Below are 16477 nucleotides of genomic sequence, written 5' to 3'. Positions count from 1 at the left end.
ATGCATTGACCCTCTCTGTTTACAGAAACTACTTTTTTTTAATTATTCATCTAGGGGGATTCTATTATATCAGATAAGTAAAGTCCAGAGATAACACCAAATGATTATGTAATGTAGCTTCACCCTTTTTTCTCTTCTGCTGTCACAGGTATGTGTTCAGGTCTGAGGTGCCATGCCTGCTAGAACTGGGAACTGTAAAGACTCCTTTATTTTGAAAGTAATTTGAACCTGGAACTTAGAATCATAGAATCGTTTAGGTTGGAAAAGACCTTTAAGATCATCAAGTCCAACTATCAACCCACCACCACCATGCCCACTAAACCATGTCCTGAAGTGCCTTGTCTACACATTTTTTGAACACCTCCAGGGATGGTGACTCCACCACTTCCCTGGGCAGCCTGTTTCAATGCCTGACAACCCTTTCAGTAAAGAATTTTTTTCTAATATCCAATCTAAACCTCCCCTGGTGCAACTTGAGGCCATTTCCTCTCATCCTAACTTCACTTGAAGGTGTCCAAAAATGTCATTTGATATTATTTGCCAAGACATTCAGTGCCACTGTCAGAAAATTCTGTGTCCATACATTGATTCAGGCAGTCATTGTACACTCTATATCTCTTCTTCTAGACTGATAAGCAGTTTTGAGTTTTAAAAACTACATGTCTGTAAATCTGTAAGCTCATGTCAATGAAATTATCTTCATTCCATGTTTGGAAAGGAACTCAATACATTATAAAATCTTAATATAAGGTGTGCATGCAAATGGGCCTTTACCAATTGAGTTAGACCTTTTGTTTTTACGCTTGATGATATTGAAATATTGTGCAGTCAGGAAAAATCTGCTACTGCTTTCAATTTCCTTTGATGCAGATTATGGAGTCTTGCTGACCATGCCTTGATAGCTCGTTGTAATATGGAAGAAGCGGTGCGGAGTGTGTCTTTCAGTCCTGATGGATCACAGTTAGCACTTGGAATGAAGGATGGCTCCTTCATTGTTCTTCGAGTAAGGTGAGAAAATCTTACATTAGTTTCTCATGTTAGTAGGGTTTTTTCCAGGTAACTCAAGGTCATATTATAAAGTCTTTTATTCCTATAAAAAGAAAAAAAAAAAATCACTGGGTATTTTATCAGAAACGATGAGTAAAAATTGAGCATATACTTCCATAATATCACTTAGTGTTTTAAAAGGTCTTAGTTTGGCAATGAGGAGAAAACCTGTGGTTTATTTAATTCAAAATATTAGCTATTAGTAATAATGTTGATGAAATTTAAGATTTTCAAGTTTGGCTTTTTTCTTTATTTATTCTGAAAATCTACACATATTTTATGAAAAGAAATGTACATAACAGAGATAACATGGTTTTGAAAGGGATTTCCTAGATCATATGGTCCATTTCCTGTCATATACAAGAATGGATACCAAACAAAATAATTGGTGATTGAAAGCATTTGCAAGATATATGTGAATTCTACTTTTTGTATTAGATGACAAGTCTTTTTTTGCATGAATGCATCTTATGCAGTAGGCATTTTCTGTCTGGAATACTCTTATGGTAGGCACACAAAAGCAGGTAAAACATAAAATTGGCCATAGACTGAAATAGCCAAACAAAATAGCATGATTTCAAAACACATAAGCTATTTTAATTGATACTTGGAAGAGTTTACCCCTTCCTTATCATTACTCCATAGGTTTGGTAGGCATATATTTAAAATACTTTGAACTACTAGCTGGTAGGAGGGGAAAGCCTCTAATTGATGGAAGGTCTATGAAAACCCCTGTAATTGCTTTAATGACTTTAACAAAACTTAAGTGATCTGTTCATATTAATTCAAAATCCTTTTCAAAGACTAGTATTTCTAAGAAGTTAATCTTCTTTGTCTCACAGTATTCTTGTCTTTGCTAATTGCCCGATACCTCACATTATTCATGATTCAGCTGGCAGAGGCTGATAATGATAAACCCAGCATTATTCCTGAAAGAGTGGCAACACCCTTGTGTAAGGCCCTGAATACAATTGCTTCTCCACCTGTTCCTTTTCTGTGACAGATCTTCTGATAGGGTGACAAATCTGCAGCCCATGATCCAGGAAAACTGGACGATGACAATGTATTTTGCTGGCATTTTTTTGAATCATGCACTCAGTGACATGAATCATTGTTCTCCTTTTTCTTGGCCATGAAGTATCTGGATCTATGCAATAATCCAGAGAATTAGCTGCTTTTCTCACTAGCAGTATTTACCACTATGGAATCATTATGTCACCAGTTTTCAATGATAAGGCAGAGCTAAGAATTTTTTTTTCCCCAAAATCGTTTTTTGAAGGAAAAAATGGCTATGAATAAATAAGAATTTTCCCAAACAAAATTTCTACAGTTATTGACATTTGGAGTTTCACCATTTTAAGAGAAATCGCTAAAAAAAATTATTCTGTTAGGTTTTTTAAAGATTCAGATCATCTATAATAGTAACCTTTCCATTCATATCGCTATCTCCCAGAAACCTCTGTCTTCATTTATGGGTGATTCTCCTTTCAGGACTCTGCTTTTAACAGTACTATTTATCAGCATTTTTAAGATATATTGACAAAATGTATTACTCTCTAAATAAATGTGAGTCTTTTCATAAATTTGATGCTAGCAGTAATTAATTAAAGCAGAAATCAGGAAAAACATTTTAAAAATTTAAAATGAGAGTAACAGAAGCATGACATCTGCAGAAGACTCTTCCTCACAAAAGTTTCTTACAGCCCAAATGTATAATCTGGTATGGATTGTCTTTGTAAATACAAAATTAATGGCACTGAGACTTGCCTCATTGTTCACTCAACTTGGGGGAATTTTTTTTTTATTTTTAGTTTTAATTCCTTATAGCCAAAGAATTTGGAAATTGGGAAATTAGGGAAACCTACTTGCAAAAATGTTGTCTGCATTCACTAGCATTGCGGGTTTTGGTTCCTTGATTGGATAGGAAAGGGGGTTATACCAAATGTAATTTGGATAGGGAAGAATTGAACTTTTTTTTTTAAAACTAGACTGTATAGCTGTCTTGATTTTTTCCAAAGGCACATGCAAGGTATTGTCGCTGCTGTTTTTCCACTGGTGGTTGATGGCGGTGGTGGTGCTAACCCCCAAAGCTATAGCTAACAGGTCATGGCATGCGGGATTAATCATATCTAACTTTACCAGTCTAATTGTTAGCCTCTAATCTAAATTGTTTGCCTGTGTCCTTAAAAGAGTCAATGCGGAGAAATGGGTATCTCCCAAAGGCCATTTCCACATGGTCTTGTGAGAGACTGGGTAATCGGTCTTTAGGTGGAATTCTTTTTCCATTGTCTATGTTAAAAAAAATTAATTCTGGTCCTGTTTAGACTAGACTGCTAATTATTTTACAGTTAAAATTAGGTGAATAGAATGAAGAGTGTCATTGACAGGTAAAATTGTTTCTAACTTTTGCTTTAAAAGTATGTTTCTAACCAATGAAAGCAATAGAAACTTCCCCAAAAAAAGGATTTTTTTGTGAAATGTGCTTTTTGTTGTACAAATTATTCAGTGCATCTGTCTTCATGTTTGTCTTAGATATTTGCGGATTGCATGTTCACAAGATTACAGTTCACGTTTTCATTATTGGTTCTTGCAGAGACATGACAGAGGTAGTTCATATTAAAGACCGAAAAGAAGTAATCCATGAAATGAAATTTTCACCAGATGGCTCTTACCTTGCTGTGGGTTCTAATGATGGCCCAGTGGATATCTATGCGGTTGCTCAGCGATACAAAAAAATAGGAGAATGCAACAAATCTTCTAGTTTTATAACTCATATTGACTGGTCTGTGGATAGTAAATTCTTGCAAACCAATGATGGTGCAGGAGAGAGACTGTTCTACAAGATGCCATGTAAGTTGACAAGTGGCTCATGTTATGAACAAGTACACTTCCGTGTTGATTTGAAGAGAACAAAAGAAATATGATATAAATAGTACATCTGCAAGCAGAGTTTCTTGACTGGAACTTACATAAATAACTAACTTTTTTCCACTTCTGTATATTTTTAGCATGTTTATGTGCAGGTGTGTTAGAACTTGTAAGATGTGTGATGTTGTCAAATACCACAAATGTGAGATTATAGTAATTTAAAGTAAAATTGTGAATCTTTATAAGTTATTGAGGTTAAAAGATTAATCCCAAGAAGAATACACAGACAAATGTGATGAAAAGAAATGGAGTCTACTGAAAAATAAGTGATTAAACAGACTATTTGCTTGCATATTTTCAGCTGGGAAGCATCTAACTAGCAAAGATGAGATTAAAGGAATTCACTGGGCCTCATGGACCTGTGTGATAGGATCTGAAGTGAATGGAATTTGGCCAAAATATACAAACGTTACAGATGTCAACTCTGTGGATGGAAATTACAACAGCTCAGTGCTGGTGACTGGAGATGATTTTGGTCTGGTTAAATTATTCAGATTTCCATGCCTAAAGAAAGGTAAGATAGTATTTTGTATTTCTGAAGAATGCAATATTTACTTTGATACCATATTGGTATATTTTCTAATGGTGGCTTTTGATTCTTGTATATAATTCAAATTAGTGTGTGCACAATTCATATTAGTATTAATGGACATAAAGATGAGACTTTAACCCTCTATGTGTCTAGCAATTTCCTGCCAATGTATATGTACTTGTTTTTAGAACTGTTGAGAATGTATAGTTTAACATATGCTTATTCTGATATTACAATTTCAGAAACTAATTCAACAAGACTTTACATCACATCATAATTGTATCAACACCAGGTGCACTACTATAATTCATCCAAATTTATGCCAGTAACAATTTCAGAAACTTCAGTAGGGTTTCACCGTCTGTTAGCATGTGTCAATGTAGCTCTGTGTGAGCTATTTGCTTCATATCTGTAGTAGGCTTCTAACAAAGATGGTTTCCTCAGTATTTGCACTGTACCATGCATAAAGCCAACAAAACTAGATAAACAAGGAAGACAATTAACTCTATCCTAGCTGAAACCAGGACACTTTCCATGATCTTTAGTGTTTAATTGAATATCATATCAATATATTTTCTGATAGTAAATTTGTATTTATGTGTATAGTACAATACATGTATATAATTCACATTAGCAGTAACGGCCATAAAGGTGTAAATTAAACCCTGTGTGTATCTGATACTTCCTGCCAGGATTTAAGTGCTTTTTGAAAACTGTTGTGAACATACAGTTCATATTATTTTATGTCATTTATTTTTATTTTATAGTTACTATTAGTATCAGAATATCAAGAGGCATTTAAATATTTTTTGTTTTCATAAGAATGTTTAGACTGTGTTTCCATTAAAAGCCTAACTTTATTAGTTACAATGTTAATCTTTTTCTTCTTACATATAAACAGTTTTATTTCTGTTTTCTAGGAGCTAAATTTAGAAAATACATTGGCCATTCAGCTCATGTAACCAATGTCCGTTGGTCCCATGATTTTCAGTGGGTTTTAAGTACAGGAGGTGCTGATCACTCCGTTTTTCAGTGGCGATTTATTCCAGAAGGGATAACAAATGGCATCCTTGAAACACCTCCACAAGGTAAAAATTATATCTTCTTGATTATTTATTAAATAAAATCAACAGAGAATACAGCACAGTTGGAAAAGCTTTTACTGAATTAATAGAAAGCATTTTTATTATAATTCCCTGGAATTACATATACTCGGCATGTTTGGGACATTTTACTTTTCATAGACAACCATTTGTTTCAGGTACATTAAAAACTCTCCTGCAGATTGCTATATTGTATGTTTAGGAATACACAAGTAGTGTTTGTCAAAATGCCTGGAAAATGACATTTAGAGGGAGACCACTAGATTAAATTAAATTTTCAAAATTAGCCATCTAACTTGCATTCAGAAGGCTGACTACACATGTTGAATTGTTTAATTTTCTTTTCAGTGCAAATTCACATATACATGTGATAGTAGCTGTACTTTAGAATTTTTTTCTTGTTATATCCATTATATTCTACAAAAGCCATATGTACTACATAGTGGCAACTGCTGCAAATTGGATTCCCTTCAGCAAAAGGGCAAAAATTCACTCCATACCTGCACAATTTGGTAAAATACCTGTGTTACAGCAAATCTGTTTAAACACAATGATCACACTGAAAGTTTTTATTTACCATTTCTGTATGTTTTCACTCCAAAGCCTGTTAAGAAAACAGTATTCTCTCAGATGATGGAATTGTACTAATAACTACTCAGTTATTCTCCTTCCCTCTGCCACCCTCCTGCCTCCAGGCATTGAAACAGGAGAAACAGAAACAAAACCTGACACATCCAGTCAGCCCACATGATTTTTACAAGCTGCTTAAGCTTCCAAAGTTGTTGAATACTGTTTTGCATGTAGACTAAATTATATAAAAACATCACATACTGTTTTCTTGTGATTAGATGTGTTATATATTGGTTTAGTTTGGGTTTGGGGTTTTTTTTTTTATGCAGAGGGTGGCTTTGATTCCTACAGTGAAGAATCAGATTCGGATTTATCTGATGTGCCAGAGTTAGATTCTGACATTGAGCAGGAAGCTCAAATCAACTATGATCGCCAGGTGAGTAAAAATTAACACACTGTGCCAATTACCTGATAATTTATCATGACTATTCAGTAAAGATAAGCAAAAGAAGTTTGCAGCTAATTCATCAGACTACTCTAGGAAGATTATTTTGACAGTATTCAGCTGTTTACACAACCAATATACATAAAAACAGAGTTTACTTTAGCTGGAGATGAGAATTTAAAAGGATTTGGGGAAAGAGCATTGGTGTATATACCATTATATGTTACAATAAAGAATACATCTTAAAAAGCACAAATTTAAACATGAGAGCTTGTTGCTATTCCCATTCTCATGATAGGTGTTAGAGAAGACTTTTCAGTCCTATCAGATTTAGAATCCCAATTTGTAGAATATAGCTTATGGAGTTTTTGTATGACTTCTGCGTATTCAAAGCAGAACACTCTTAATGAGTATGAAGCCTGTACAGTACATTTATTTCTGACAGATTCTTTTTTATTGCTGAGGACAGCAGTGTCCAAGAATTGAAATTGCCCTAGTTTATGGGAACCAAGTAAAATTGGTCTCTAATAATCACTTAATACACTTAATTTTTTTTGTATTTTCAGTACAACTGTGTTCTGACATAAATTAAGATAGATTGCTTCCATGCAAGAAGAAAACAAATAAGTATTCTTTACTGCATTGATTTATTTTTTCAGGAATGGTAGTATGTCATTCCACACTCTAACCTGATCTTTCAGTGTTGACTTATGCTTTGTGACTATGGGCTTGCGTGGTGATCATGAGTGTTGCCTGAACTTGGTTACAGTCACCAAATCTGCTGTGCTCATGTCACTTGGGCAGTGTGGGACTGCACTGCTCTCTGTGAGAGCGCTCTCTTGCCTGGCCTTGTTATCATGTTCAGGTCTTGGCTCCTCTTCTTTTACAAAGCAGTTTTACCTTGCTGCTCCCTGACATGAGGTTTCACCCAACCTGTATCATAACAATTTGCACCCATGCTACTCTATTAGAGAACATTATTTATGTCACAACGTTACATGAAGTTTAGAAAATACCGTAATAAAACATACTTTTGCCCTTTTTAGGTGCATGGATTATTATTTCACATCTCTGCAGGACTTCATTTGGTGTATGGGATGTTTACCTAACAAGAAACTATTCAATCCTTTTTCATTCATCAGGCCATTCCATCACCTTCTTTTATTGCACACCGCTTGAACGTGTCTCTAAAGACAGAGTTATTTTCCTTGTGTTTTTTTCTGTTCCATTCATGACACTGAGTATTTCTCAAACAGCACTCTTTAATAGTCTGTGATGTGGAAGGGTGCTGTTATCCTTGTTTTGAAGGAAAGGAAGCATTAACATCAAATTTTGCTGTCTTCTGACTTTTGCTTCTATTTACAAATACCTTGGACCTGATTTTCAGGAGCTGTTGTCATTGTGAATAGAATATTACTTGTCACCTTGTGCTGTTACCTTATCAGTTGCAATGGTGGAAGGTCAGAACTTCTTCATACCAGAACTGGGATCTTGTACTAAGCATGAAAAATACACAGGAAGCTTGGTTCAAGTTTGAGTGATTTAATGGCTGACATAGAGCTGCTTTGTAAAGAATGTGGAAGGATCACCTCTAATGTTCCATGCTTTAGCCAAGGACTATCCTTTGTCTTTTCACCTCACTTTCTAGATTCTGCAATAAATTACATAAGTCCTTCTTACAACAACTTATTTTACCTCTTTACTACAGAGATTGATTGTGTTTGGCAAATGAAACAGAGGTTTTGTCAAATTTTCTCCCTCCCCTCTCTTTTACTCCAAGTCTCACTGGAGTGCTTGTCCCATCCTCCTCCTTCTCTCCTCCTCCTCCTTCTGATTTTCCATCTGTATTCAAATCAGACAGCATCCTCCTCCATGCTGTCTATGTGTCAAAAAGGATGTCTGGGTTTAAAAACTAAAAGTGAAAAAATAGTTGTAGGCAGTTAAGCAGCAATATTTCAGGCAGGTTAATGCATGAAAGAGCTAGAAGCACTCGAAATAGAATCTTATACAGGAAGTGTGAGACAACCCCAAGCATAAGCCGCACTTTATATTTTGTTAAAGGAAATAATTTACAAAAGCACATGGAAACAAAACCATTAATCTTACTTTGAGAATTAGGTTTGGGTTTGGGTTCTTTTTTTTAATGTTACAGATGAAGCGGTATAGAGGATTCTAGATTTTGAGACGCATAAGAAAATGATGATCCTATATTCTGTTTCATTGGTAGCGTTCACTGAGGAGCATGAGTAAATGGATGAGAACACTCAGGATAAAGTACAATACATACAAGTGACAGACACAATATGTTCAGGCTCTGTGTGCCTACCATTTCAAAAGCTCAGCTTGTTATATGAACACCTTTCTTGTAAAAATCCAGTATTCCATCCTTGCAGTAGGTTAGATTTCTGTGGGGATAGCCGTTTCATTGTCCTTTTGTAAAATCCGAGAAATGTAGGCACAGCAAACAAACGATAAAGCTATATTCCAGCATTATAATGGATTTTGTTTGGTGCCACAGCTTTGAAGATGCTTCAAACATCATTAGCAACTCCACAGAGTTTCAGCATTTCTGAAAGATTTAGATGTATAGTATTTTGTGTCTTTAGTGTATTTATAGAGCTGTAACTCTACTTCAGGATTCTGGACTCACTGGCAAATCACCTAAGTGCCATTGGTTACTGTATATTTCACCATAATCCCTAGATAGAGTTAATTCATTATGTTCAGCTTTAAGTATGTACACTGAAGTACATATGAAGTTAAAAGACACTTAAAGAGTTCCAGTCAATAGTTAATTTCCTTTTCACTAAGTGACACTGCAATCTTCTAGAAAAAAATACACTCTTCTGCTTCTACTACAGACTAATGTTCTGGGCCACTCACATGGCAGGGGACTTCATTTTCTGGAAAATATTTACTATTATCTGAAGTTCTGTAGGGAGCCATAGTGACTTACTCTGTGTTGTAACTACTGAACATCACATTAACATATATTAAATTTAATACTTATAAGAAAGTTACTTTCATTCATGTATACAAATATTTAGAAAACTGGAGATGTGCAATTAACTTTAACAATTATTCTTCAGGTTTACAAAGAAGACCTACCTCAGCTGAAACAGCAAAGTAAAGAGAAAAACCATTCTGTGCCCTTCCTTAAAAGAGAGCGAGCGCCTGAGGACAGTTTAAAGTTGCAGTTTATACATGGGTACAGTAATACTAGATAACACTTGTTTTTTCTGACTGTTAAAACATCCTAACAATGTTAATCAATTCACATCAGAGCATTTAGCAAAGCATTTTTTTAGTGCTTCCCCACAATTAATTTGTCATTATTACTGTGGGCAGTTTTTGGAACATCAGACAGATGTTGTTTTTTCAGTTGTATTTGTTAAGGAACAAGACGAGGTTATAATACTGTAGCCGTATAATAAATAACACACCAGTGTTGCGTTTTATAAAATTACATTTTAAACTGGCTGTTCACTCCACCTTATGTTTCCTGGAGCAAAGATTCTCTGTTAAGTTGATCGTGATAGCTGTGATTTGTGAAAATGCCTGATAGATTTCTGCGTGGATCCAATTCCCTGTAAAACTTATCTGGACACAATTCTATGTGAATTATATATTCACATATATATAAAATTAGTATTAATTTAGGAGTCAGGTGCAAAGTATACCATGAGAAGATTCATGAATGCCTGCTCTTGGTGGGAATAGTCTCTCTCTGCCTGTGTGCTGTGATATTTTTGAGCTAAAGTTGACACCGCAGCTGTACTTTTTCAAGTTAATGCACAAATTAGTTGCAAAATTTGTTACACAAATTACCAGAATAGTTTTGAAACAGAATATAACTTGTTTTGTATTTACTTCAGTTACAGAGGCTATGATTGTCGAAATAACTTGTTCTACACACAAGCCGGAGAAGTAGTGTATCATATTGCTGCTGTAGCTGTTGTATATAATAGGCAACAGCACACTCAAAGGCTGTATCTTGGTCATGATGATGACATCCTCAGCCTAAGCATTCACCCAGTGAAAGACTATGTTGCTACTGGACAGGTGGGTATTTAGAAGTGATGACCTTACCAAAACACGGAAATAAATTCACTTTACAATATATAATTAGGAAAAATGTGGTTGTCTTTGTACTTCAGCATAGTGTTTCCTCCTAAATATGGGTAACCTGTGTATTGTTTCCTATATCCCTGCCAAACTGCTGGGTAGTACTGGACTGGAAACTGTTTCAGGTGATTATTAAATCATTCCTATGTAACAGAAAACCTGCCAATCATATGCTGTGGCCTTGCAAAAAATCTTATATTCACTTTGAACCTCTGCTTTCATATGTGAAATGTAGGAGCTGTATTTTATCTACATCCCAGGAGGTTTTGGGGTTTCATTAGTCAGTATTTTTGTACTGTAGTAGCATTCAAAAGCCTTACTCAGACAGAGGCTATTTTATGTTAGGCACTCTATTGATACCTGGTACTGAATATGATATATTCAGTATATTCATATATATTCATAAATCATGATAAATTATATCATTAATAAGATAACGAATACTGATGTTTTAGAGACTGTCTTCTGATATTTTTCTAAAAGAGAAAATAGATCTTGAAAAAGATAAAATAGGGCAAGTGGAAAAGTAGTTACCTCTGGAGTGTTTTGATGATATGATAGTGCTAATTAATGATATTGGTGTGCTTTGAGCTTCTATGAGCAGATATTCTGATTAACCCTCTGATTTAGGTTGGAAGAGATGCTGCTATCCATGTTTGGGACACACAGACACTGAAATGTTTATCATTGCTCAAAGGCCAGCATCAAAGAGGAGTGTGTGCACTGGATTTTTCAGGTAAGACACAACCTACATTTATCTAAATGGTTAATTAAAAAGCAGTCCTTATGAGGAAATCTTAATTTGAATAGCTAGCCAATTTTACAATTAATACAAATTTTATATAAAAGTCTGCTGACAGCTTTGATAAAAATAGTGTGTGTAGTAAAGTCAGTCATGGGCCTATTGTCATCAATCAATAATTGAATTTTGTGATGTTTAATCCATAATACCAAGTGTACACCTAGGACTCTGGCAGCTGTCTACATGGTGATATAATAATTTAAAAGCAGGCAGAATGGTGACTTGAAGTGAATAAATGAGATGAAAATGTCATCTGTAGTCTCATACAGTTCTTCAAATTTGCTAACAATTCCCACATTTTTCAGTGAGTTTACAGAAGTAAATATGACAAACAGTTGTCTGCTATTTCTCCTACTTGTCTTTCTGAGATGGGTGACCTAAGTAGTCTCAGTTCTCAATGGGTAATTCCTGTATTCAGCGTTGAAAAACATCATCCAAATGGTGGTGACTTACACACTTTTGCATCTTTAAAAAAGTGCGTAGAAATTCATTCTCCCTTTTTGTATGTTTTTTTTTTAAGGAGATTACTTTAGCTCCTTTTAGCTGAACTATCCTTTTCTTAATCTGATTTTTTTCAATTAAAAGTAATTTATTTCTTATTCTCCTGTATTGAGAGGTGGTAAGAATTCATTAGGACATAGATCACATTTATAAGACAGGACTATATGGAAGAAGTTTTACTTCCACAAAGATAAGTCTGTAGAACTGAGTCATATTCCATTATCAGAAGAGGAGCATTGGTGTTTATCCAAGAGCTGGAATTCAAATGCGAAATTGCTGATCCACTGTGACGTGTAACCTAGCTCTGAAAGTAGATATGGTACCAGAAGAAGGGAAAATTGGTAAGGATGATCTAATTGGCATAGTGTGCATATGTGTTAAAAAAACTTCTCAGTAAGATCCCTAGTTGAACAAACATTCATATATTTAGAAAATACTTATTTTATATTTTACATTTTTAGCAAAAATTTGATTCCTGTACAGGTAGTAGTACTCTATGTATTAGAATCCATGTACCTTTATAAAAACATGAAGAATAAGCTGGCCACATATTCTGTGGACATAAATCTGCACAAAAATATTAAAGCTCTTTTAAAAGTAGCAACCACTGGCATCACTAAAGGATTGCTTTAGGACCTGATCCTGAGAATGCACATACTGCATTCCTAACTGGGATTAGTTAAGATTCTTGTTATAGAGAGGAGCAGATAGTTGTGCAAATATGCACCTCACTATGGGATCAGAGTGGTGCTCTGGTCTACTTTGTAGGGAGTTCTTATTGTGTTAATAATAGATATTTCTAAATTAGGTTCAGGTCACACTACTTGAAGCTTGAAGAAAGAAACCTAAAACTCCAAAGATACCTTTTTTGGCTGTACTTGATCTGGCAGCTAGCTGACTCTGCTACCAGTTCTCTCTGCTCTTACTTTCTAAAGCACCTGCCATTGGCCATTACTGAAAACAGTGTAAAGGGCTGGATCACTTTTGTAGGACCACTCTGATGACGTTATGATTCAAAGATGATTGCATTCGTGCAATGTTTGATTGTGCCCTCTGGTGGCTAATTTAATATCTATAATTTTGGATATTGATTGGCATGTATAGCCTGTATTAGTACATAAAACATCCTGTTTCAAGTTAATAAAGTTTAAATTGTATTCTTACCAACAAAATTTTGTCAACCATCTTCCGTTTACATAATTGAGTTACCCCTGAAAATAAATGTCATGAAAATATACAAATATACCTTTTTCTTAAATAATACATATTACACAAAGCTTATTTACCTTTCATATCAGCTATCTTCATATCATTTTATCTCACTAAAACTATTATGGAATGGTTCTTACTCTCTCCTTTGCTTTTCTTTCTTTTTTCATTCACTTTTTGTGTTTCCTTGTTTGTGCCTTTTTTTTTTTTTTTTTTTAAATAAACTCAGTTTTGGTTTCCTGTCCTGTTTTTCAACTTCATTCCTTCCTGTCTACTTACACTCCCTCCATCTAGGCCTGTTTCACTCAACTGTGAACTCTTTTCCTCTTTCTGTGATTCCTCTTCTCCTTCTTGACTTGCTTCTCATAGAGGTCAGTTGCTAAATACTGTGAGCCCAGTCTAGCTGTGAGGACCGGTTCAGCCTTACAAACTTTGAAGTAGTTCCAATGGAGTAACTTATACCTGTAGCACTCTTTCTATTCTTGAAGTCAAATATGCTTAAGCACAGAGTCCTTAACATCTGTTAACTTCTACAAGAAGTAACATTCTCAAATCATTGCTTTCATTCACTCTTTTGGCCATCTCACCAGTTCTTTACTTCCTCCACTTCTAACTTTTCCTCAGTTAAAAACAATCAGGTAATCAGCTCCTGCTGCAACCTATAAAGTTCAATTCTCTTATAATATACTTCAGCAATTGTGGTTTAGTTTTTAAAAATTTTCAAAATTTCATTACAGTAGTTTAAAAGTTTGTTAACAATGGTCTTATTTCATACATGTTGCAAGAATGCCAGGTACTGTTGAATTATGTACAATATTCTGTTCTTGCTTTTCTTCCTCTCATTATCAGTAGTGCTGTGTCTTTCCTGCAGTAGAAGAAATGATAGCCAGCAATTAATTTTAGCCTTATAATTTTCTATCATATTTATAGTTTTATTACATTGCCTATTAACTTTTAACCACCCATTTCATTATACACTAATAATTCTTGTCACCATTTCAGGCAAAAGAAAAGAAGCATCGTCTGATCAGAAATATTTCAAATAAAATGTATCATGATTTTGGAGTACTTGGACTTTATGAAATTGACTTTCATTGTCTTGTTTGATCCTGCCTACCTTCCTTGTACTTACACACAGGAATGTTTTGTGTCTGCCTTTGGGAAAGATCAATGGTTTGATAAGGAATACAAATAAAAAACAACAACAAAAAAACCCAAAAAACCTAAATTAGGTCAGACATACAAACATAATAGAAGATAATAAAGTCAAAAGAATGCCTTTTCTAGAAAAGAATAGCCTGTCTTATAATCATCTAGTTAAAAATTAAGCAGAAAAATCTTGTTGTGACCTATAACACAACCTGTTCTGTCTCTGATAAGGGTGAGGCCATATTTAAAGTTAGTTAAGAAGAGGAAGGCTAGGTCATGGATTAGGACAGTGCTCCGTGACATCTGTGGATTCCAGGCTGATGTCTCATGACCCAGTAGTCATGGTGCTAAGTATTGCAATGTGAATCCTCCTTGTGGATAAAACTTTCAGCAGGTATAGACCAGCCATCTTTAGAGGTTGGGCAGGTTGACTGTCTTTCTCACTTCATTTGTCTAATTCTGTAGGGAGTCTGCTTTAGGAACTGAAGGCCATTAGTGAATCTGATCCCTAATCTCTCAAAGCATTAGTTCCTTTTTTTTGCTTCATTTATAATACATCATTTGAAATTCGGGTTACAATGTATTTGTTGTCTTCATTGCCTGTTGTATTTTCAGCTAAAGCCTTAGCACGTTTAATATTAAGTATTGCTTCTGTACAGCTGATGGAAAATGCTTGGCATCTGTTGGGCTAGATGATAATCATGCCATTGTGTTTTGGGATTGGAAAAAAGGAGAAAAGCTAGCAACAACCAGGTAAGAATACATCTCTCTATAAAAGTGCCCTGTGGTTACATTTTTCTGAATAATATCATCCACATGTATTACTTTGTTTATAGGAGAAAACAGAACACCTCTCTGAAAACAGAATGGTGTTTCAGAGCAATTATGTCCAGAGTAAAAACCCTGGGATCTATGGCTTAGTGTTTGGAAATCCTGTGAACTATTTCTGTCAAGAGTTCCCTAGCCTTTCTGTTGGGATAGCTGCATTGATATTATAGGTCACTTAGTGATTTTCAAGTGAAGTTAATATTTTCTCCCAATTTTATTTCCTGATTTGTGACAGAAGTCATCAGAGATGTCATATTTTCTTCCGTGCGTTAGATGATATGCTGAGTTCCATCAGTGTGCATATGCAGATCACTTTTTAAAAAGAAAAAAGTGTTCCCTCTAATATAAATAGATTTTTCAAGGTCTACTGATCTTGCCTTCCTTCTGAGTCAGCTTCTACTGAGATATTTGCTCTTTGCAATTACTAACAGAAAGCTTAGCTAGTAACCTTGCAGCAAAGAAGCTTTTGCAATTGCTTGAAGGGACCAATGTTGAGAAGATGATTGGACTATGGTTTACTTGTTTGCTTTTTTTCTTCTAAAATATTGAATTGCAACATTTTCCTTATGCTAAGCTAGTTGTACGTCTTAGAAGAATCAAACTGAGAACCTGGTTTCTGTCCAGCAAATCAAATGTCTCTGAGGTCAAGATACCAGGATTGTGTAGAATTCATGTAAGCATGGACTTACATGCCAGAAAGGCAAGGAGTTTGTTTCGTACGCTGTCTGCAACCATGTAACATCTAGAACTGGTCAGTAGAAATTATTAGTATAACCGCAAAATGAGCCTGCGAAAGATAATTTACTTTTATGTAAGCATTACACTATTATATGATGAAATGTTCCGGAAGAAATAGTAAGATTTTCTCCTGGCAGCACTATCTGGTAGTAATATACCATTACTAAATAAATAAATAAATAAATGTTTTGATCCAAGTGTGTGCGTACCACAATCTATATTAGCTATATAATTTTGTCTCAGACATCCAGTTTATTAGGCAGCAAGATTTTAAATCCTATTTAACATTTGTGCTGTAGGCCTTGCTTAGCAACAGTGATGCCTGTGTTGTAAAATGTGACATTTTCATTTGCTTTCCAATCCTAGTTCTACTGTCTCCAGACAGATTGTGCTTCAGACTCATAAGTGAAGAAACACTTTGTATATTCCCATAGAGACCTTCTAAGCTTTTAAAAACAAGATAATGATGGGCTCTATGGCTACCTGTCTCTTGTTGCTCA

General features: G+C 34.9%; 1 protein-coding gene across 10 annotated transcripts in view; it reads left to right on the top strand.

Moving 5' to 3' along the window:
- EML6 (EMAP like 6) overlaps nt 1-16477 on the top strand; it is a 123673-nt gene that overhangs the window by 63886 nt on the left and 43310 nt on the right. For all 10 annotated transcript variants that reach the window (XR_011325488.1, XR_011325491.1, XR_011325487.1 and 7 more), the window contains exons 9-17: nt 871-1008; nt 3641-3897; nt 4277-4489; nt 5428-5595; nt 6510-6616; nt 9715-9833; nt 10501-10687; nt 11381-11486; nt 15071-15164. Coding sequence is in view for 5 of the 10 variants with exons in the window: in XM_069787698.1 (XP_069643799.1) it covers nt 871-1008; nt 3641-3897; nt 4277-4489; nt 5428-5595; nt 6510-6616; nt 9715-9833; nt 10501-10687; nt 11381-11486; nt 15071-15164 (1389 nt within the window). In the remaining 5 variants the exon portion in view is untranslated. The remainder of the gene's footprint in view (nt 1-870; nt 1009-3640; nt 3898-4276; nt 4490-5427; nt 5596-6509; nt 6617-9714; nt 9834-10500; nt 10688-11380; nt 11487-15070; nt 15165-16477) is intronic.

The sequence above is a fragment of the Haliaeetus albicilla genome, chromosome 7 (genome assembly GCF_947461875.1).
Source record: "Haliaeetus albicilla chromosome 7, bHalAlb1.1, whole genome shotgun sequence".
Lineage (NCBI taxonomy): Eukaryota > Metazoa > Chordata > Aves > Accipitriformes > Accipitridae > Haliaeetus > Haliaeetus albicilla.
The sequence above is the reverse complement of the archived record's forward strand: the minus strand, read 5'-3'. Positions and strand labels throughout refer to the sequence as shown.